This window comes from Phoxinus phoxinus, assembly GCF_949152265.1.
Source record: "Phoxinus phoxinus genome assembly, chromosome: 19".
Lineage (NCBI taxonomy): Eukaryota > Metazoa > Chordata > Actinopteri > Cypriniformes > Leuciscidae > Phoxinus > Phoxinus phoxinus.
The window spans coordinates 7,678,705-7,701,393 of NC_136894.1; the positions used below are offsets into that span (position 1 = coordinate 7,678,705).

Here is a 22,689-nt window from a genome sequence, read left to right on the forward strand (position 1 = left end):
ATCCCAGGTCACCAGACAAGTGGCTCAATGCAAGTGTGCCAAGAGGTTTCAGGTGGAGCAGATCGGAGAGAACAAGTACAGGGTGAGAATCTGGAGCCCAATACTACTTGTCAAGCAAGAATTCAAGTCTAGATGTTTTAATATGACATTATAAATGACAATGGCACTTACCACTGCTATGTTATCATCGCACTTCCTCATTCAGATCATCCCTAAGCTTGCCATTATAATATAACGACTCTAACCAGCATCACACTCTTTCAGTTACGTCAGTATGACTTGGCCATTTTGGAATAAAGGTGCATTGGCAGTTTTGTGTGTGTATGCAATACCACCATAACACTTCACAGCAATATCCGTATGTTGTGTGTGTTTTTCACCACTTAACTAATGATCTACTCATTGTTCTAGCAATTGCAGTCATGGTCAGTGGGTGGTCTTTCACACCCCGGCATCATTATCCATTGGTTAATGATCTTTGACGAGTGTTTACTAACTTTTTGCATTGCACAGGCTAAAGATCCACGATGCTAACTCCACATCCTGATGTTTGTCCATCTTTGTCTATCTCTTTACTACTACACCTGCTGTGCTGTCCTCATTGTGTTTGTTTTTTTAAGCAACCATTCACAAGCACTCATAGCAACAAATCACCATGCTTCCCATGGCCATTTCCTCCATTGTATGCTGTTTTAGTTATTTTATACTTTTAGGAATAGTTCATAGTACATGAATCATTTTACCAACAAAAAAGGTCATTATGTGTGTATGTCTTTATCTGTTATTTCACTCTATTTTTTTCTTTTTCTTTCTTCTTGTTTTATTCCTCCTCCATGTGCACCGGACTTATTGTAGTTCTTCCTTGGGAATCAGGTAAAGTGAGCGGTGTGTTTGTGACATGTCCTCTGAAATCTGTTGCTTCTCACAAGTTTTTACAGACAGCCAGATCTAAATCAGTACTGGACAGTTTTTGCATGGACTAGCTAAGAATTCCCTGTGGACAGCCCACATTCTTGGCTGCTGTCTGAAATGGGGATTTCTTTAGTCTCTTCCTGCTTACTCAGCGGGCATTTCCTGTCTGAGAGACAAAAATTGCAGTGCTAATGCCAAAATATGAAATACATTTATATACGCCCTCCAAATCCAGTGGCAGATTTCAAAGGTTCAGCTTGCGTGTTGTGGTTGGGATGTGCTTGTTTTTTATTGAAAATTATTTATCAGGAAATGATTCAGATTTACAGGCCCTTCTATTATGATGTTAGGGTTTTTTTGGCTTTTGGTGGAGGAAAATTATCCAGTGGCTGATTTCTTGACTTAGAGAAAATAAACCTTCAACCAAAGCAATTCTTTGAAGTAAAAAAGGACAAACGATCAGGAAAAAATACCAGAGAATTGCTGTGGTGTGGTGTTTATTGTAGAGATGGGATTTGAGCTGGGCAAGCTCTAACAAAAATCATGTCGATCTTAAAAAATGTGGTTTGCTGCATGTCGCAGTGTGATTTCCTTTGATTTGCCTGGTGCTTCAGAATATAATTACTCAACCTCATGTCATTCCAAACTTCAGTGTTGTTTTTTATGTGGAACATAAAGATATTTTGAGAAATCTTCACGCAGATCGTTGTACGGAAAAGACAAATTCGTCAAAATTCTTTAAAACAACCAGGTTTGGAACAACATGAGTAGAATTTGAATTTGTGGGTGAACTATCCCTTTAAAAGACATTATAAATGTATAATCCTTTTTCTGTCTGTCTGTCCTCTTCCCTCTCTTATCCATGTTCGTTCCTCTCCTCTTTTCCTCCTCTTTCCTCCTCTTTCCTCAGTTCGGAGACTCACAGCAGCTGCGTCTTGTGCGGATCCTGCGCAGTACCGTCATGGTTCGTGTCGGAGGTGGCTGGATGGCGCTGGATGAATTCTTGGTGAAGAACGACCCTTGTCGAGGTAAGTCCCACACAACAGCTGGAGGAAACTTGCTCTTTAGGTACATGGAAAAGAGGTTTCCAGAAACACTCTTGACAGACAGTTCACACAGCATTATTCTTGTTACTCTCATTAGTCTTATTCATAATCCTCATCATCTTTCACTCTCGTATTCATTCTCTTCAATGAGTTTTCTCATCTTTTTAGTACTATCTGAGTTCACTTTCATCTCATCTTCCATCACTTCCCCATTACTTCCTGACCTCTTTTCCACGGTGGTTCTTTTTATATGCATGGCCTACACATTTGGCCCATTCTTTCTCTCTTTTCTCCCTGTCATCCTCCTATTTTTATTTTATACAATTGTAGTGCATGGTGCATGTTCCTTAGGTCTCTCCCTCCCTCTTTCTCTGCCCCGTCCCCTATCTCTCGTTCTCTCTCCCCAGTGCAACATCCAGGACTAAAAATCCTGCGCTCTGACTCCAGCAGCTCCATATCATCTCGCATAGGTTGGGTTTTCTCTCTCCTTCTCGTTCGGATTTTCTTCTTTTTCCCTCGTTTGGTTTCCCCTCTCTTTGCCTCCGTTTCACTCACACTTTGATTGGTTCTTTGTTGCTTTGCTGTGCTTTGCTGACCATGACACTGATCTAACCCTCACGCCTGGTGCTCATTACGAGCCAATTATGCTTTGAGAATTCTGGCTCAGCCATTTACATCACTTCCTGTATTTTGATTTGAAATACTACTTAATGCATACAGTATTTATATTCCAAAAATGGTGTTTGTAGACAGTTTATTCCCTTTTGTTGCAAAGCAAGAAGTCTTAACGGACAAGTTCACCCAAAAATTTTAATTCTCATGTCGTTCTGAACACGCATGTTTGGTACGACTTGAAGGTGAGTAAATTAAATGATGAATTTTGGTTTTTGAGTGAACTATCCATTTCAACAGAACGTGAGTGTGTGTGTGTGAATGCGTGTTTTTCATGTTGTCTCTTGTGTCTCTCAGTGACGGTTACTCCTGGCTATTTCTGCTGCAGAGGTACCTCATTCTCTCTCCTTTCTCACCTCTTAACTCATTTCCTGTCTGACAACATCTGTCTGTCTATTCCATTCTGAGCCTCTAAACCTTTTCGTCCAGCTTCGGATTCATCCCATCACTGTTGTGTCTTAGTATGTGTGGCGTGTGCGAGAGCGTAAGGACTATGTGAGGTCTGTGTGTCCGCTAGCATCATGCTAACCATTCAAACCAGGCTTGGCCAGGCCTGGGCTCGATTCCTTTCATGTGTGTCCTGGATGAATATTGCAAATGAAAAAGCATCCAGGACCAGGGTGTGGCCAGGCTTGGGGTTTCTAATATTGTTTGAAGCAACTCTTAAAGAGCAATTACTCATGGAGAAATGAATTACAGGCTCCACCTGCTTTGAGGGGAGGAAATTATATGGTGTGGCAGTTATCAACTGCCCTGCTCTTACTGGGTTTGATGGAAAAGTGAGTGTCATGCAGTGTTGGGGAAGCTACTTTGAAACTGTAGCTTGCCAAGCTAAAAGCTACGTATAATTGAAAGGAGTTGAACTACAGTCAAGATGCACTTTTGAAAAATGAATTCGCCGCACTACAAAATAACAACAAAAAGTCTCTAAAAACACCGAAACTATTTAGAAAACAGGATCTTGTTAAATAACCACAGTGACCCTAAATGGTTTTTGTACACATCAGCCTCACTTAAAAATGTTTCGGTTTCTTTGCTTTGTATGACAATGTCAAAGCAAGTGGCATTTATTTGAAGAAAGATAGCACAAGCTTACTTTTCAAGCAAAATATCTCACAGAAAAATAAATGTATTAGTTAATGAAGCAGCAGATACATTTCCTCATAAATACAGTTAATGAAACTGGAAAGACATTTTTAGGATTATGTATATACTATCATAGTATTTATTTATATTTTTATTTTTTCGTTACATTTTCGTTTAGTTTTTAGTAATATAATGCCAAGCATATTCACTGTTTCTAAAGCTAAATGAAAAAAATTTTCCTGTTGTTTTACTTTCTAATATTTATATTTTAATTCATTTCAGCTGTATTTCAATGAATGGAAATACATTTTTAATAGTTTAATTTTTTTAATAGGGACTTCGCACAATGAATTATCAAAACAAAACGAATCCAACTTCCCAATGCTACTTTAGAGAAAGGGGATAGTTTAAGAGAGTGTGTTTGATTGTCTCATTTTGCTTGTCTGTAAGGCTACGTGTTATGTTCCAATATAACGCTACTGAAAATGAATTGTCTGTGAATTTAGTTAGTTACTCCTCAACACTGATGTCTTGAAGGAATAACAGACAAATTCTGACCACAGCTACTGCTGCCATTCTCTCTCTCTCTCTCTCTCTCTCTCTCTCTCTCTCTCTCTCTCTCTCTCTCTCTCTCTCTCTCTCTCTCTCTCTCTCTCTCTCTCTCAGCTGGCTGCTCTGGTCTGTGTGTTTTGCAAAGGCTGCTGCGTTTAGTATCTGTTAATTAAGAATGTTCTGTGAAGGCTTGTGTTGGTTTTCAGTGTTTGCTAAAAGCATTATCAGGCATGACCCTCGGGTATCGTTCGACGCTGTTTATGCGCCTGCTCTGGTTTACGTGGTGGGCTGAGGGAAGTTGTGCTTTTTTTTTTATTGAGTTCTTGTTTTGAGGATGCTTGCTCAATGACTCACCGTTAACCCCCTGCATCGTGTCCACCACGTGCACTGGCCGCTTTTAAAGTGGGTGTACCGATCCCTCTGTCTGCATTGAGTCAAAGTGTTGAGTCTCTCCACTCGCACCGCTCACCACCTGATCATCGTCCCTTACAGCTTTCTTTCTCCTCCTTTCGTTCACTGCAGCTCGTGGACGCACCAACCTGGAGCTTCGAGAGAAGTTCATTCTTCCAGAGGGAGCTACGCAGGGTCTGGCGGCCTTCCGGTCCCGGGGGCGTCGATCCAAACCTTCGTCGCGCACTGCCTCACCCACCCGCTCGTCTTCGTCGGCGTCGCACAGTGCCCACAGCTGCGCCTCTCTGCCCTCTGCACCCGCAACTCCCACAGCATCCTCAAGGGTGAGAGTCACCATATTACACTGCATAGGCTTATAATAACCCATACTTACTGTTTGGTGTCTTGTATACTAATGTCTTCATAAAAAAATAGAGGGTAACTAAAGTCTCAAACATTTTTCCAGTTGTATCATACACTACTGTTCAAAAGTTCGGGGTCAGTAAGTTTTTTTTATTTTATTTTTTAACAAAATTAATAGTTTTATTCAGCAAGGATGCATTCAATTGATCAAAAGTGAAATTAAAATAGAAAAAAGTTATTTTTAAATGTAGTAACAATATAATGTTACATTTTAAATGATTACTGTTTTTACTGTAATTTTGGTCAAATAAATGCAACCTTGGTGAGTATAAGAGATTTTTAAAAACAGTGGAAATCTTACCAACCCCGAACTTTTGAACTATGCTTGTTTACAAGCATTTGTTTAGACACCATTTGCAGAATCTGTAATGATGTTTAGCATTTTACAAAAACAAGAGATAAAATCTTAGAGGCTAGTTGTAAAATTCAGAAACCCTTGTTATCAGCTACACCAGTAGTTATTTAGTAAACTGCAGCCAGAAACGTATTGCTTGTGCTCGCACACGTAACATACAAGAGACTGAACATGACTCACGGCCCCGTATACAAAGTTCTTTTTTGTTATTCGCTTAAGTAAAACGAAGTTGGAAATACCTTTGCAGCTATATACTTTTAATGATCATCCAAACGCCATATATATATATGCAGCAATGTCCTATGTCACTTAACATAACATCATACTTCATATCTGATTAATAATCATAGTCTGTTAATCATGGTCTTTGCCTACATCTGTAAGTCCCAGTATTTGAATGTGTGTTGATTGCTTGTGTTTTATGTTGTCAACTAAATTTTAAAGACTGAAAAGATAGATCTTAGAAAATATTCTCAGATTTAGGACAGAACTTTTCTAAGTTATAAATAAATTGTTTTCAAAATTAATAATAAATGTTTCTTGAGCATCAAGTCAGCATATTAAAATGATTTCTGAAGGATCATGTAGACTGGAGTAATGATGCTGAAAATTCAGCTTTGCTTTTTTTTATTACAATAATATATTTCATATAATTGCTGCTTTAATGAATTTTGATCAAATAAATGCAGCCTTGATGAGCATAATAGACTTCTTTGAAAAATCCGAGCCCAAACTTTTTAATGGTATTGTTATAAAAAATGGAATAAAATAAATATATATAATACACTTTATGCAATTACTTGGCAAGGCCGACTCAATCTGTCGCTAGTCTTTTTCGGTGGATGGTTTCTCTTTGTCTCTGATTGTTGTTTCGGGGTCAGGACATGATCACTATTGTCTCTGCATGTCAGAATCATATTGTCATCTGTGAAATTTTTATTTGTTCTTTGTCTTTTTGTCCCTCTCCCCTCCCTTGCTTGGAAAATGTGCCTTCCTCCCTGTTTGCGCTCATCTCCACCTACAAAAACACTACGCTCTGCTGTGCTGCATCGCCTCCCTCTACTTTACTCTTTTTCCGATTATCCTGGCTTCTTCCCACTGCTTTTTTTTTTTTTTTTTGCTACTCCGCTATTCCTTGTCCTTTTTGCTGCCGCATTTCCCAGTCCTCCCAATCCCAATCTCGTGACTATGCCAAGCCCTGGCTGGCACACAGTAAAACTCCAACTCCAACCAAGTGCCAGTCCTGCCCAGAGCACAGCCAGACCCCTGGGCATGAGGTAACACACTGCCCCCTCCCAGTGCCCTAGCACACTAACAATAAAAGCTTTAAGAGCGGCCTGATCTTTACACATGGGAAGGAACTGAGGTAGATGACCCAGAAAATCTGTGACCTTATGCTGTGTAATCTCCAGTACAACAGACAGAAAACATAGTTTGTCTTGAGAAAAAGATGCTTTGCATAAACATTACTTATGTTAATTTAGGAATTATTCTGTTAAGCCATCTTATGTTATGATAGTCGACAGATTTCATCCATGTCATGGTAGAGCGTAGACGAAAGCAGCGTCTGGTTTCCAGTTATTTTTAACTAAATTTAAAAAACAGACTTATCTGTTAGGTTTATTATCTGGGGATACACAGGTAGATCTGCCATTTTGTAATAAACCTTCTCTCTTTACAGGGAGGCTCCACAACTAAACTGAAGAGACCAACTTTCCATTCCAGCCGTGGCTCCTTAACTGGTGAGAACGGTGGAACACCAACCGCTGCTAAACCTGGACGCTCCGGTACGAAACCCGGTTCTGCTTCACTCTCTCACAACTGCAGCACAATAGTTAAAGGGGACTTTTAAATCGATCTAATATCCAGTGTTGGTTCAAACAAACCCTTCAGGAAAATGTAGCTAATAACAAGTACTACTATTCTGAAGCTATTTAGTGGGCAATATGTTAGTGCTTCAGTCAACAACGTTTTATGATTCTCACATGTTTTGTTCAGTACAATTTTCACACAAATGAACACAACTTTTATGAATTTTGAAGCCTAAATACAATCAACAGAAGCAAAAATCTAAATGTGGGCTATAAACAAACTGCACCTTTTTATAAACAAACTGGTCACATGACTTCACCATCACTAAGCTTCTGAAAAATCTCTATTTAAGATCTACAAGTTGGAAACTGAGTTAGAATAGTTTGCAAGAGTGCGAGGATAAACACAACGCTGTAAAGATGCAACAAGTGAGAGTAGATGAGTTTACCTCTGCAGCGTGATGACATTTAATGTCCCAGAAAATCTTTGTAGTGCCATTTAGCCACTTGTTAGCAGCCACTTTTTTTAAGTGAGTGGGGTATTACTGATGTATTTTGTGTCACAGAATAAAAAGTGAAAATATCTTGAGCTTGTGTTCACTTCACCACAAACTTTATTTCAGATATTTAACCAAAAACCCATTTAAAAAAAACACTCATTCCTGCAGCACACTATTATAAATGTATAACTAAATGGCATACTTTGACATATATAGAAATATAGCAAAAAAGTAAAGTCTAGTACATTAAATTCTGAAACTAGAAACCACAGAAGTGTTTATTAGTCAAAATATAGTGATGAAAAGCATTTCAATATATCAATATAAAAACTTATATATATATATATATATATATTGAAGCATCAAAACAAAACAATTTTCCAAAACTAATAAATTCTGTTTTATAATTTTGCTTGCTTGCTTTTGTGCACAACACATATATCACATTCACCTCTGTGCTGGATAAACTAGCCAAATACTGGTTAGTCGCGTTGCTATTTTTAGATGGTTTTAGTAGATACTCCCAACACTACTAATTTTACATTATTGTTTTTATGTGACACTCCTTTTATATTTGTAATACATCCTTATGTACTTTATTACTGTACCTTTAAACTCCAATCGTCTTCTTTCATCAGACACCAAACGCACTCCGTCCTCGACGAGCGGCCCAGCCAGTCGCGCAGGGAGCCGCGCTGGGAGCCGAGCCAGCAGCCGAAGGGGCAGCGACGCTTCAGACACGTCTGAGCTCATGGAGACCCGCTCGGCTTGCTCCGATACCTCAGACACCCCTCGCCGGCCTGGGGCCAAACCCTCCAAAATCCCCACCATCTCTAAGAAGACCCCTAGCCCCAAAACACCAGCGGGCAAGAAATGACTCTGAGGTGGTTCAGATTTAACCAGCAGGAGCAAAACACTCTCACCTCTCCAGCGCCCGCACACTGCTACACCACCCAGATTAATACCTACCATAATGCTGCCTTATTTGTGTTCTACATCATGTCCTTAATTTAACTGACTTTCGTTTTCTTGAATGTGCGATGGAGAGCATCCTGTGTGAGCAGATGTACACAGAGGGACATCAATTCTGCACCAGGGGTTCCCACTATTCATCACTATGAATATGCAACCGCCCGTCGCTCTCCAAACCTCATACAGACATGCATGGTTGTCACTTTGGAGATGTTTGGTTGGACACACTCGCCCTCTCCACATGTATACAGACCAGCTGGTGTCTGTACCACTGCTAACAAGAGGAAGTCAATTCAAAACTGAGACCTTTTCCTCTTCGGCACTTGGGACTTTTTGGACTTGTGTGTGTGTGTGTGTATGTATGTGTGTGTGTGGTAGTTCCTGTCATGGTAAATTAACGCAGTAATAAGGAGAGGAAGTGGAGGAGGAGACATATCTCAGCCTTGTGACGAGAAGACTAGATCCTTCACGCCACACGTGATCCTTTTAAAGGAACCCCTATTGCGCACAGCACACGAGTGTCCCGCACTCGCACCCACAGTCTTCTCCGCAGTCTAGTTGTGTCCTTTTGTTACAGACATCATGTTACAGAGCTTTCCCACAGTATGCAAAAATGATTACAATTGTGAATGTTTGTTTCATGGTTAATTTATAATCTTGACGTTTTGTTTGTTTTCTAGAGTAAAGAGCTGTATTTATTTGTGATTGCAGTATCATATCAACTCTTGAGAATGACTAGTATTAACACAAGCGGAATCACTCTTCTTTTTGGTTTTGTACATCCGCTCCTGACGTAATGAATTGCTTTTGACTGATCATTTCTGATGTTAACTGACCAGGAAGCTTACTGATTCCAATGGTGGCCTTTTTGCCGGTGACTACACACTTTAGATGACGTCAAAAGTGGCTTCCTACTTGTCCTTTCGTGAAGGAAGCGTCCTAAATAATGGATGATGGGGGCGGCTCGCGCGGCCCCCGTTAAAAACAGCGCTTTGAATCTTGTCTTTTGACAAGCTGAAGTATATGAATACCTGAAGAAAGGTGATTTTTTATTTATTTATTGTGTCATTGGGAGGGGGGTGAGGGCTATGAAAGGATCCACCTTTTGATTGTGTTACTCTTTTGACATGACTGAGAGAAACAGGGGTGCAATTGTGTAAAAGTAAAGAAGCTATGATTATAAATCCTTTTTGTTCTCTTTTGTATTAAAACAATGCTTGCAGTACAACTGTCTGATTCTCATGTTGTTAAGTGGCATGTGTGTGTGAGCGTGCAGGGATGCCACAGTTAACAGGAAATGGCACAGTAATTACAAGCAGTAGAGATAATGACACACCCCATTAAATCTTCAAAAAGGGACAAGCCTTTGGTGTGTGTGCAGTTTCGAACACTGCTCTTTTATATAAGATTTACAGTCATTTCGGAGTTCAAAAATGGCCCCGCGAGTGAATAGAAGCACCTTTGTTTGAGCCGTGCGTGTTGGTCACATATAAGTAGTGTGTGTTTGCACTGGACTCTGTGTATGTTTGGTGGTCAGATGTAGCGGATGGGGTTTGGGAAGGGTGGTGTTCCATCATCTTCATTCTGCAGCTGTGAGTCTGTGTTTATATACAAATATTTAAACCCACTCACATCCTTTCCCACCAAACACCATCCACACCGCAGAGCCGAGCTCTCATGGCATCTCGCAACCCTGCAGTGTCATTTCATTTTCACAATCAGCTGAGCACATAATCAAAGAGTTATGAGTGCTTTTATCAAATCCTGTTAAAAACATGTATTAAAGTCTCCATTTATATGGGTCTATTTGCGTAGATGACAAATGGCATGTCCATGGCCGCATTTAAATGATTCATTTACATTTGTATATATGATTAATATATTATTTTTGTGTATATATGTGTGCATATACACATTTAATACATGATTTATTTATATTTATATAAATATAGAATGTCTAAAGTAATTGCATATCAAGGTTTTAGGTAGCAGTAATCTGAACTGTTTGTCTTAAATAGCCATTTTAATAGAGTAATATAGTTCTTCAAATAATATATCATAAAACTATGTATATGAGAAAATGGTTTTAGGTGAAGTACAGACCCTTTCTATCACTGGTTCATATTTAAAGCACCTGTCTGCATGGACACTTTTAAGTTTTCATTGTATATCCACACCAAGTTTTTATATCTTCAGTGAAACTGCAGTGATCTGTCACTTCTTGGCTACTGTTGAAACCACAGAATATAAATATAGTTTTCATATTACCCTAGCCATAAGAACTCAGTTCTAGTCTGTGCAAAGGCTGGATCACATCTTCATCCCCAAACCACACGATAATTGCCAGCAATTTGTGAGGTATGTGTGGAAGATGGGACGGTTTGATAGGGTAGATGGAGACTGAGGTGAGAAGGAAGAAGAGGGAGGAGGATTCAGACGTTGGAAACACTCCCTCTGCGTAAGCGTGTGTGTTGGAGGGAAAGAGGACACCCATGTTCAGATTGTGCCTTCAGCGCAAGCAGCACGCAGCCTAAGAATACCACAGTCCACTGGGATCCCACAACTTCAAAATCCAGAACAACGTTTGGGGACAGTGACACTATTCTGATCAACAACTTGCTCAAAAGTGTGGATTTCTCTTGGATATTTCCGCACACTGGATTAAACGTTTAAAACCAACATTGATTGATTTCTGCAAGAGAGTTTTCTAACTTTCTGTGGTTCAAACTAGCTTGGAGTAGCGTCTCACATCTTCTCAAAAGCAGAAGCAGGTGTTGTGTTTGATCCAGGAACCTTTGAAGCGGCCCTCTGTTTTTATTTGCTCTACGCAAAGACTTTAATTTCACATTGTGCTTCGTCCTTAAGAGATCACCTTTGAAAGGAGTTGGGCTTCTAGTGAGACGTGTTTGTTTTCTCCTCCAGATTCTAGGACATTGTTAGTCGTCCAGCTCCGTAAGCACGCTAGACTATGAGAGAAGCCCTGTGGTTTGGTAAATAAAGTGACAGCATGAGGAACGACTGTCAGGAGGCGATAAACTGAGCAGCTCGTAGCAGTAAACATTGCACTCTTACAAATAACGATGACTGCTGTGGAATCTGAGTGGCTCAGGCGTTTGAGTGTTGTTCAGAGTTGAACTTCAAGACGGTAGTCAGACCATTCCAGAGAAGACCGACGTCGGGTAAACACCCAGAGGTTTCGGAGGGACAAATACCAATCTAGATAGACGGCTGCAATGGAGCAGAGCTCTTCTGCCACACCAATGGACAAACAAGAGCGTGTGGTTGAGTTTGTGTCCCCACGCCGCAGCAGAGGGAGGAAGGAGAGCAAGAGAACCCGACTGTTCCCTCTGGCCATCTTCCTCCCTCTGTGCATGTTGCTGTGTGTTTGGGGTCAGGTGGAAGGAGTGGTTCATTCCAGCTTCCGCAGGCTCAGCGGTCGGGAAAGGAAGGAGATGCAGAAGGAGATTTTATCCATTCTGGGTCTACCGGGACGGCCCAGACCTCACCCGCCACTGCGGCCCCCTTCCTCCGCCCCGCTCTTCATGCTGGACCTTTACCACGCAGTGTCGTCCGACGCCAATGATGGACCGGGATTGGGCTTCACTCCGGAAGTGGTCAGTTATGCCGCGCTGCCCACCTTAAGCACACACACACCGCCCCTCGGCACGGTGGTCAGTGAGGCGGACACGGTCATGAGCTTTGTCAACCTGGGTAAGTGACTGGTTAGGGTTAACAGGAGTCCTCACTTACTATACGTATCGTGGACATGATGAAGCACACTTTCAAATATGTAGATGTCATGTTCATTTAATGTTTATTTAAAAGAATGACAACACAAAGTATTTTACAATGGCAAGTTTATTGGGTTTCAAATTATAAAACAAATACTTACAAAAAAAGTATTTTGAGACACTTTCTGGTCGTCAAACTTAGTGGAAACTCAACTGGAACATGTTAATAACAGTGTGGTTTTATTTTAACACTACTGTTGCTTTTATTAATATTGTAAATCAGCTTTTATTTTCATATTTTAATTTTTTTTATATATTTTGGTTTAGCTTTAATTTGTTTGTTTCAGTTTTTTTGTTTTAGTGATTTTACTACTTTCAGTTGCAAGAGCAACATTTCAAATTGTCATTTATTTTTCCTTTTCAAGTTTTTCATCTAATATTTATTTTATTTCAGCTTTATTTTAATTAAAAGAAAAAATATTTTTAATAGATTTAGTTACCAATAACAACACTTTTTAATATGAAAGCCTGTTTCTGCCATGAAACTAAATGTTTAATAGGGTAGGCCCTAATTGTGAAATAAAATTTAAATAATAAACAGTCACACTGGCATAGTCACAATTACATGATATTATGTATATATAAAGAGTTCAGATGCAAAAGCCTCTAAGTGCCATCTGAAATTTTCTTCTAGAATTATAATTTTTATCAAGCTTGTATATTTAAGTTCAGTAATTTCACTTAAATTGCAATAAAGAATTACCTATTAATTGTCATTTAAGTGAAATTACTGAACTTAAATATACAAGCTTGATAAAAATGATCATTCTAGAAGAATATTTCAGATGGCACTTAGAGGCTTTTGCATCTGAACTCTTCATATATATATATACATACATATATATATATATATTATATTATATATGCATATTATTTATATCTGTTTATATATATATAACACATTAATTATATCAAATATTAAACTAATTATATTAAACTATTAATTGATATATATATATATATATATGTATATATGTATATGTGGCAGAAACTGGCTTCCATGTGTTAATGTGATGAAGTACACCCTTGATTATGTAAACTTGAGAATTTATATTTCCACAGAACTTTGCATGTACAAATCATATATAAAAAATAATGCAATGCCATTGCTTAAAACTCATTACAGCAATAGCTAAAAAGCAGTTAGCTCTGAGAACAAGTCTAGCATATTTTGTTTGCAGGCGCCATTTGGTTTGATATCTTAACTAATACAATGGCAAATGGCACTGACTGGTTTCCTAATATTTTGTAAGTAAGTAGGCCTAATATTGTTTTATAGAACAAAAATACAATTTTAGAATCCAGATAGTTATTCATATACAGTGAGAATATTATTTTCTAGAACAAAAATACAATATAAGAAAAAATCCAGATAGTTATTCATATACAGTGAGAAAATTGTTTTATAGAACAAAAATGCAATATTAGAATCCAGTTATTCATATACAGTGAGATTTGCCAGTGGTTTTGAGAGCTTGTATTGACAATGAGACCGACGCACAATCGCTCCATCATCTCTTCCTGTCTCAGCCCAAACACAGACGATACTTATCTGTCCGAAACAAACAACAGTTTAACATCCTATTTACAATTACTGCATATCTTTCTGCCCCATTATCATTGGTCAGTATCCCCCCGTTCTCAAATGTAACTGGTGTTCGCTTAGACAAGCGTCGCTATAACTGCTCATTCTTCAGGTGGTTTAGTGATTTAAACACCCGTTTGAAACTTGTTTGTGAACATGAATGATGCCTCAAATCATGAGGCTTTTTGATGAGAGGTCTAGAATTGCTTTTCAAAGCGATCAGACAAGGTTCCAAACGAGGGCTTTTGTAGACCGTTGAAGTTCTTAAAAGAAACATGTTCCACATAAAGAACCTTTCGTGCACTGGAAAGGTTCTGTGGAGGGTAAAAGTTCTTCATGGAACCAGAGATGTTGTAGTGGGCACACAGCTGTGGCGAATTACAGGCCCCACTGAAAGGCAGGGAAAAAAAGATGAGATGAAGTGGATGAAAATACTGTTGGGCACTCCTCTAAAAATAGAGCGCTGGACTGTAATTAGCGGTGGTGCTCTGAGCGACTGCAGTTCCACAACTCCTGTAATTACTCCAGTGCAGAGCCCGGGCCGTGGGTGTCAGTCAGAACTCTTCCCTTTTCTGTTCCCCGTCTTCTGTTCGTCTTCACACTCGCTCGACACACGCGCTCCTCCGGTTGTGTTTACCTCCCTCTCTTGTCTTTGTGGACGCAGTGGAGCAGGAGAAGGATCTGCTCCAGCCTCGGCCGTACTGGAAGGAGTTCCGCTTCGATCTCACTCCTCTTCCTCAGGGAGAGACGGTCACCGCTGCTGAGTTTCGTATCTATAAAACCCTTACCATGGGTTGGCGTGCAAACCGCACCCTCCATATCTCTGTCTATGAAATCCAGAGGGAGAAAAGACACAGGCCAGTACACACATAAGACATTTCATACAATATTGAGTATTAAACTAGCATTTGATTTTAGTGTTTAGGAACCAAAACTCCAAAAATACATCGGTCATTGTAATGGGAATGACATTGTGATCTTGTGGTTTGACAGGGAGCCTGAGCTGGTGTTGCTGGACATGCAGTCTGTGCCAGCGGGTCAGGAGGGCTGGTTGGCATTTGATGTGACTTCTGCGAGCAATCGCTGGCTTCTCCATCCTCGGTCCAACCTGGGCATCCGCCTTTACGTGGAAACTGAGGAGGGTGAGCTATTCCTAATGTACACTACAGAGGCGAAATACATAGTGTCAGTCCGCTCTGATAGTCTAACAAGTTACAACTGACTGGATGTTGCTTCCTAGACTTCTGAAATCCTGTGTTAAACCCATGTTTTAGTTCGCATCATTTGTAGCCTACTTTATAAGAGTGAATGGCAACCCATAGAGCTGTAAAGTGGAAAGTTTGGGAAGGGTCTGAATTGTCTCCTAAGTTAAACCACGTAACATCGCAAAAATAATATAAACAATTATTTTAACAAGCAATATGTATATCCAAGGAGGCAAGAAAGGCAGTGCCTCCTCAAAAGAAAATAATACATATTGCAAATATTACAAAATGTGACATTAAAAAGTGTATAAATCACTCGTTTTTTTCTAAAGTAACACTGTTTAACAGCGACAGGTGAAGTTACAGCGGGACGCCCCGTCTCTCTTGCCTCCCCTGAGCCCATTGAGTTTTAACAGACCCCCTAAATTAATATGAATGGGGGAAAGTCGTGTGAGAGGAGGCAATGATTGGATTTGATTGTTTCGTGTGATAACACCGCCTCTTGTTTCTGTGCCTGTTCCACGTTTGCAAATCAGTCTGAATGAACAACATTATAGGACAACTAAATAAAAAGTAAACAACTCACCCAATTAGATAACACCGATTATGTCAAAATCAAAGTTGAAATGGCCTGAAAACATGGTGACTGTTGGGTTTTTCAGATTGGTGAAATTAAAGGTTCATTTTACTGAGATTAATGATCTGAAAAGAAATCGACCACTAAAAAAAGAACAGCTGAACATCAGTTCACAAATAAAATGTATTGTTTAAAGTATTGTTTTAGTTATTATTTTGGAATAAATGTAAAACTGCTTAAAAACACCAACTTGAGATTTATACTTGGTTTTGATAAATAGATTAGTTCATAGTTAATATAAAAAATAAAATAAAAAATGTTGTATGTACAATGAAATGTTTATTTAACCAGGATAATGTCACACACACACACACACACACACACACACACACACACACACACACACACACACACACACACACACACACACACACACACACACACACACTATGTGTGTGTGTGTGTGTGTGTGTGTGTGTGTTCTTCTCCATTAGGTCTCTCAACTTGATTTCACTGTTTCTCAATCTCAATGGTTTGAAATAATACATATTGTTAAATGTTTTCTTGCTACTGTCAGATTTATCATCAGACCAAATATTATTGAAGGATATTTGCATGAATTCTGGTCTAACATGAAATGTTAAAGTCAGACTGTATCTTGGCAATGCTTTGGTTTTGCTTTGCAAAACATGGTCTGTGCCATTGGCCAAATGCTGAGATGTTGTTTCAGACCGGTCGCTGTCAGCCGCATGGGTGGGTCTGGTGGGTCGGCGCGGGCCGCGCTCCAAACAGCCTTTCATGGTGACGTTCTTCAGAGCTAGTCAGGCCCCTTGCCGCCCACCTCGAGCTCTGAGACACAACAATCCACGCAAGAAAAAACCAAAGTACGACCTGCCACACCCAAACAGACCCGGCATATATGGTGAGCCACAATAAGCGGTTTAAGAGGCAGATTGTGTTTTAAGAAGCGTATGAAATGATTTGTCTTTGAGCTGTGATCGTCTCACTTTTTCCAGACCAAAATCATGCCAGCAGTGGACGCCAGGCCTGTAAGAAACATGAACTCTATGTCAGCTTCAGCGACCTTGGCTGGAAGGTGAGACTGCCTGACTTTTATACAGTTATACGACATACAAAAAGTTAATTTTGAGTTACACACGGTACTGAAAGTTGATTTGGCCAATGGATATAGTTCTAAACAAGCAAAAGCAGAATTAAACAGTGTTTTGAATGATTCAATGACTCACTCATGAAGACGGTCACTTGTTACCAGCTATTGGCTTATTGACGAAACCTGTAGAAAGAGTCACTGAGAAACCACTAATGTACAGACTGACCGTTCGGGATGGAGCGGAGTAATACAAAGTGAAGTCCCTGGAGTGTTTATAATTGATTTAATAAAATTACTTTTTCAGGACTGGGTTTTGGCGCCTACAGGTTACTCTGCGTATTATTGTGATGGGGAATGTGATTATCCTCTGGGCTCTTGTATGAATGCCACAAACCATGCCACGATCCAGCTTCTGGTGCGTAATCTGTACTTTTAACATTTCACTTCAACGCTAGGAGACCCGTTGAAAATTAACCGATTCTTTATTTCTATATTAATTATATATTTTTCTAGCTGGTTGAATATATGCCGTCTTGCCAAGTCTGCAGTTTTCCTGTAAAACTGGGCTACTTTAATTTCAAATTCAGTAAATTGGGCCACCCATATGGAGAAAATCATATTGGGCTATACTTTAGATGTAAGGACCTGGCAACCCTGTATATGCCTCTGAACTGTACCGACTCCTTTGGCAGGTTCACCTTCTCCGACCAGATGAAGTGCCCAAGGCCTGCTGCGCTCCAACCAAACTCAGTCCCATCTCTGTGCTCTTCTACGACGACAACAACAACGTTATTCTCAAGAAACATCGAAACATGGTGGTCAAGAACTGTGGCTGCCTATAACCTCCTGTACACAGCTTTCCTATTGTACATTCAAGTTTTAAATCTGAAACAAATGTAGATTTGTTATAATACTCTGAGGCACCATTTGTAATATACAGTGTTTAAAAGATTTATTTAGCCAAATTCGAGTGCTCTTACCTGTCCCAAATGATTGACAAATGATAGTTCAAGTGTCATGATGGTTTAATCAGCATATTTGCCACAATTTTATTGTGAGTGGATTTAAGGTTGGAATCATCCCATAATAAAAAAAATACATATTTTGCAGTTGTCTTACACTTAAACTGTACAAGTTTTCATATGTAGCATGTAGTGAACAGCCAGGCACCTCATGTTACGATTCACAAAGCCACGAAAAAAAATAATACTTAAACCACCCACACGATAGTGAAGGAAAGAGACACAAACTCCATTTGATAGGCCTAAGGCTGCACACATGGACCAAATCATTTAGTTAATGAGCATTACATGTCAGATCAAGAAATAAGTTGTTTTTGTGAAGAGTCATCTGATTCTGAATGGTGTACACTTAGGCTACATGAGATGAAGACTGTCTGTAGACATTATTCAGAGCAGCGCCACGACAGGTATGAAAGCGAGGCTGAAAAGGATAGACTTACTGTGTTTTCAATGGCATCCGATGTAAAAGCTGTAAAGCTCCTAGATTACTTATAATTTTCCATAGCTCATGTTGTCTGGGGTTTTTAGTCTACTGAGTTTTCTTGGAAATATATTTTTGTTGTGTTTCATCAGCAGAACAGTCCAAAAAAATACATTTAATAATAGTATACAACCCACTGAACAGATGTATCTATCCGTACCAGCCTCACTTTCATTCCCGTTTAAAACCAAAGATGGCGCTGCTGTGAATAAGGTCTATACAGGTGCTAGTCATATAATTAGAAAAGTTTATTTAATTCAGTAATTCCATTAAAAAAGTCAAACTTATATATTATATTTATTCATTACACACAGACTGATATATTTCAGTCTTTTAATTTTGATGATTATAACTGACAACTAATGTAAAATCCCAAATTAGAATATTACTTAAAACCAATACAAAAAAAGGATTTTTAGAAATGCTGGCCAACTGAAAAGTATGAGCATGTACAGCACTCAATACTTAGTTGCGGCTCCTTTTGCCTGAATTACTGCAGCAATGCGGCGTGATGGAGTCGGTCAGTCTGTGGCACTGCTCAGGTGTTATGAGAGCCCCTCTGACAGTGGCCTTCAGCTCTTCTGCATTGTTGGGTCTGGCGTATCACATCTTCCTCTTCACAATACCCCAAAGATGTTCTATAGGGTTAAGGTCAGGCGAGTTTGCTGGCCAATTAAGAACAGAGATACCATGGTCCTCAAACCATGTACTGGTAGCTTTGGCACTGTGTGCAGGTGCCAAGTCCTGTTTGAAAATGAAATCTGCATCTCCATAAAGTTGGTCAGCAGCAGGAAGCATGAAGTGCTCTAAAACTTCCTGGTAGATGGCTGCGTTGACCTTGGACCTCAACACAGTGAACCAACACCAGCAGATGACATGGCACCTCAAACCATCACTGACTGTGGAAACTTTATACTGGACTTCAAGCAATGTGGATTCAATGACCATGGTATTACTGTGTAATTACTGTGTGATTTCATGTAATATTCTAATTTTCTGTGATTTTGATTTCGTGGGTTTCATACGGTAAGCTGTAAGCCATAATAATCAGAATTATAACAAATAAAGGCTTGAAATATCTCACTTTGCATGTAATGAGTCTATATAATATATTAGTTTCACCTATTAAGTTGAATTCTTGAAATAAATCAACTTTTTGATGATATTCTAATAATATGACCAGCACCTGTAAGTATTATATATGGCGCAGGTCACCACCCATGGTCACTCCCCTCAATGTATTTCACCCCTTTTGCCATGTTGAAATGCGGTCGGACAGAATCCTCACGCTCATTGGCTGTCGTCTCTGGAGATACGCTAGTAGCGTAGTACAGTTAGGTGATATGAATATTGAAAATAAGATAAGGGAACACAACTATGGGAGATTCTATGGAAGCTTGTTTCTGCCACTGAATAAAAAAGGTAAATGTGACTTTCCATCTCACAATTAAGACCTTTTTTTCCTCAGAATTGCATGGTATAAAGTTGAAATATCACAACTATGACTATCACGAAATTGCGAGTTACATTGTGAGATAAACTCGCAATTCAGAACAAGTTTTTTTTTTTTTCAGAATTTGAGTGAATTTATATCATACAATTCTGAGGAAAAGTCAGAATTACAAGATAAATGCAGTTGTGATGACGGAGAAGTAGTGCTGCCCAATTGCATCTTTTTTTAGAATGGTAAGAGAATCAATTATTGCATAGACCTATTATCTTTCTTTGTCATTTACATAAAACACTGAGACGATCATGCTTATCCACATTGATAAGTGGCAGTACAGTGTCTAACACTATTGTGATATCGATGCTCAAAGTACGTGAAGAACAGTGATGCTAAAGCTAGCTGAACAATGCATAAATGACCACATAAATTGAAATAACTCCAATGCTAAAGAGCTATTTTCAGATTAGTGGGTAGAACATATTACAGTTGTCATTTTAACATGAAGTTCTACTTTTTTTGAGTCACAAAAAAAAAAATCTATCCTCTGGATGTTCTTGCTAGTAACCATGACACACAAATGTACTATATGCATATACATTTATTGAAAACTTTAGAAAACAAAGTAACAAAAGCGTGTTCGTGGGTCCAGACTCATTCTGAATATTTGAACAGGTGCAAATTTACCGCATTTGTGATCATTTTAAGCATGTCAATAAATGCATCTCAATCTAAATCCTGGTCAATACTATGCATACACACAGTGGTGCACCTTTCCAATTTGGTTCACAGTTAAAATATCAGGGCACATACATTTTTATGGATTGAAGCACCGAATGATATTTTAAAATCATACTTGACAGGGACCAAGCGCCACAAGGCATTGGAAAAGTGGTGAATAAATATGACAAGTTACAGCACATGGCAATGAAACTGTTGGGTCACAGCACACTCTGAAGAGATGGAAGCAATACGCACATATAAAAAAAAAGAGGGAAAAAAAAAAAGTGTGCTGGTGTGCTTGAGTCCAACCTAAGATCTCTGTCCACACGGTCCATGTTTGTGATATACAGCAAGTCGAGTTAGTTGGCAGAATCAAATCATGTTGTTTCTTTCCCCAGGGTCTGAAAAGTAAACCATAATCATGAAATTAAAATTCAATTATTCTAATCTAATGACCAATACAGCTTTTATGAATCTAATAATATCTGTATTAGACTCACCCTGTGTTAGGTCCATGTCGGTTTCTTGTGTCCTTTAGGCTTGAACATCTGCCAGCTCAGGAGGCATAGGAGACTTTGGGTGCTTGCTTTCAAAATGCTGTTTAAACGTCTTGGGATCTGGCATCTGTGTCTATACAATGGGAATAATCGCATTTCTCAGCAAGGATGTGCCGGGTTGGGGTACAGTGGCTTAAACTAGCGACCCTTTACACATATATTGCTTTAAGTAACACAACTCAAGTCACTCACCCTGCAGACAGGACATGTGTGGACCAGCGCTGCTTTGGCTGCAGTCTTCTGATCCGCTGCTTGACCTTTCTTCTTCTCAGCGGCTTTCTTTGCGTTCTTCTGTTGAGACTGGATCTTCTGCTGCCCTCGAGCCATGGCCTTCTCTGAGAAACATGCATTAGGTATAAAGTAGACCGATATAATGCTGACATATCAGCCACCTTTCCCTCCATACAAAGAAAGTCAATGGTGAATCAGACTGAGCACAGCCATACAGGTTTGAAACAACATGCAGATGAGCAAACGATGAGGACATTTTCATTTGGTAGGGAAATTTCCCCGTTAAAATATGCCTAAAAAGAAATTTGCATCAGTGAGTTAACTTATATAGGATAATTGGTATAGGGGTTTATTAGAACATACATTTTAAATGTCGCCATACGTGTTAATAATCAATGTAAATTAATCCTTTAGAAATGTATAAATGCCGAGTAATGTTTTTAATGAAGTATAACCCTGGTTTAAAAAACTGAACTAAATAAGAGTAACGTTAGAGACCGCGAAGATCACATTAAGTTAGCGTGTAGCTCATCCGCCTTCTTTAAAACTGATCTAAGACGCATAGTTGCAATGTACAAACCGATCGAATTAAAAATAGCATCACCATAAACCACAAACGTATGTATAAATAACAAAATTAGACCTATAAGATGAGATATGCCAGATTGATCAATATTTAAAGACAATACCTCAGCGTTGAGACACGGTAGGAAGTCAAGCTCCACTGCTGACGCGTTTAATACCTTCCGCCAGAAGCACTTACATAATAAAAGTCCTCAAACTGTCGAGAATTAAATAAATTATCCCCTGGCCCTATGCTCAGGCCAGAGACGTATGAGTTGGCTAAATAACTTTTTATTTACTTGATTTTATTGTGTGCATGTGTCGTTGTTATTTCCAAGCGAAAATAGCAGCGCGAGGCTATGTTGCCACTCGTTTATCTCGGTGTGGCTGAAATTAAGCATTCTGAATCTGCAAATCAAATGAATCAATTAATTCGTAAAACGATTCACTGATTCAAATGTTTAGTTTTTTATCACAATTCCTTTTTAACAACGAATATAAAAAGGCAATAATAACATATTATTTACATAAAATAAAATACAATAAAAAGAAAACATGAAAAAATTGCGTCTCTATAATTAAGTAAAGTACATTTTGTGATTTAGCAATGAAAAGACACAGTTAAAATAATGCTTTGGGAATTATTTACCGCCATATAATTTTTTTTTTTTCAGTT

The 22,689-nt window shown here is 39.1% G+C and overlaps 3 protein-coding genes across 7 annotated transcripts in view; 2 read left to right on the forward strand and 1 right to left on the reverse strand.

Annotated features, from left to right (window-relative positions):
* The window catches only part of macf1a (microtubule actin crosslinking factor 1a), a 174,024-nt gene extending 163,476 nt beyond the window's left edge, over positions 1-10,548 (forward strand). For 3 of the 5 annotated variants that reach the window (XM_079590326.1, XM_079590327.1, XM_079590325.1), the window contains 8 exons: positions 8-82; positions 856-873; positions 1,823-1,940; positions 2,366-2,428; positions 4,791-5,002; positions 6,600-6,713; positions 7,118-7,223; positions 8,386-10,547. In XM_079590326.1, coding sequence (XP_079446452.1) covers positions 8-82; positions 856-873; positions 1,823-1,940; positions 2,366-2,428; positions 4,791-5,002; positions 6,600-6,713; positions 7,118-7,223; positions 8,386-8,624 — 945 coding nt within the window. In that variant the 3' untranslated portion in view covers positions 8,625-10,547. Of the gene's footprint in view, positions 1-7; positions 83-855; positions 874-1,822; positions 1,941-2,365; positions 2,429-4,790; positions 5,003-6,599; positions 6,714-7,117; positions 7,224-8,385 lie in introns of all 5 variants that reach the window. The other 2 variants (XM_079590323.1, XM_079590324.1) reach the window with 1 other exon arrangement.
* Positions 10,549-10,600: 52 nt separating this feature from the next.
* Positions 10,601-20,427, forward strand: bmp8a (bone morphogenetic protein 8a). Its single transcript, XM_079590328.1, has 7 exons — positions 10,601-12,430; positions 14,760-14,952; positions 15,089-15,237; positions 16,608-16,799; positions 16,894-16,973; positions 17,293-17,403; positions 17,681-20,427. The coding sequence occupies exons 1-7, from the start codon at positions 11,953-11,955 to the stop codon at positions 17,828-17,830; spliced, it is 1,353 nt and encodes a 450-aa protein (XP_079446454.1). The 5' UTR covers positions 10,601-11,952; the 3' UTR covers positions 17,831-20,427.
* A 98-nt stretch (positions 20,428-20,525) lies between these two features.
* Positions 20,526-22,237, reverse strand: LOC306986747 (zinc finger protein 706). The gene is made up of 4 exons (XM_079590329.1): positions 22,139-22,237; positions 21,411-21,553; positions 21,162-21,291; positions 20,526-21,062 (listed from the first exon to the last, which is right to left on the reverse strand). Exons 2-3 carry the CDS (start codon positions 21,543-21,545, stop codon positions 21,196-21,198), a joined length of 231 nt encoding a protein of 76 aa, XP_079446455.1. The 5' UTR covers positions 21,546-21,553; positions 22,139-22,237; the 3' UTR covers positions 20,526-21,062; positions 21,162-21,195.
* Between the last annotated feature and the right edge of the window lie 452 nt (positions 22,238-22,689).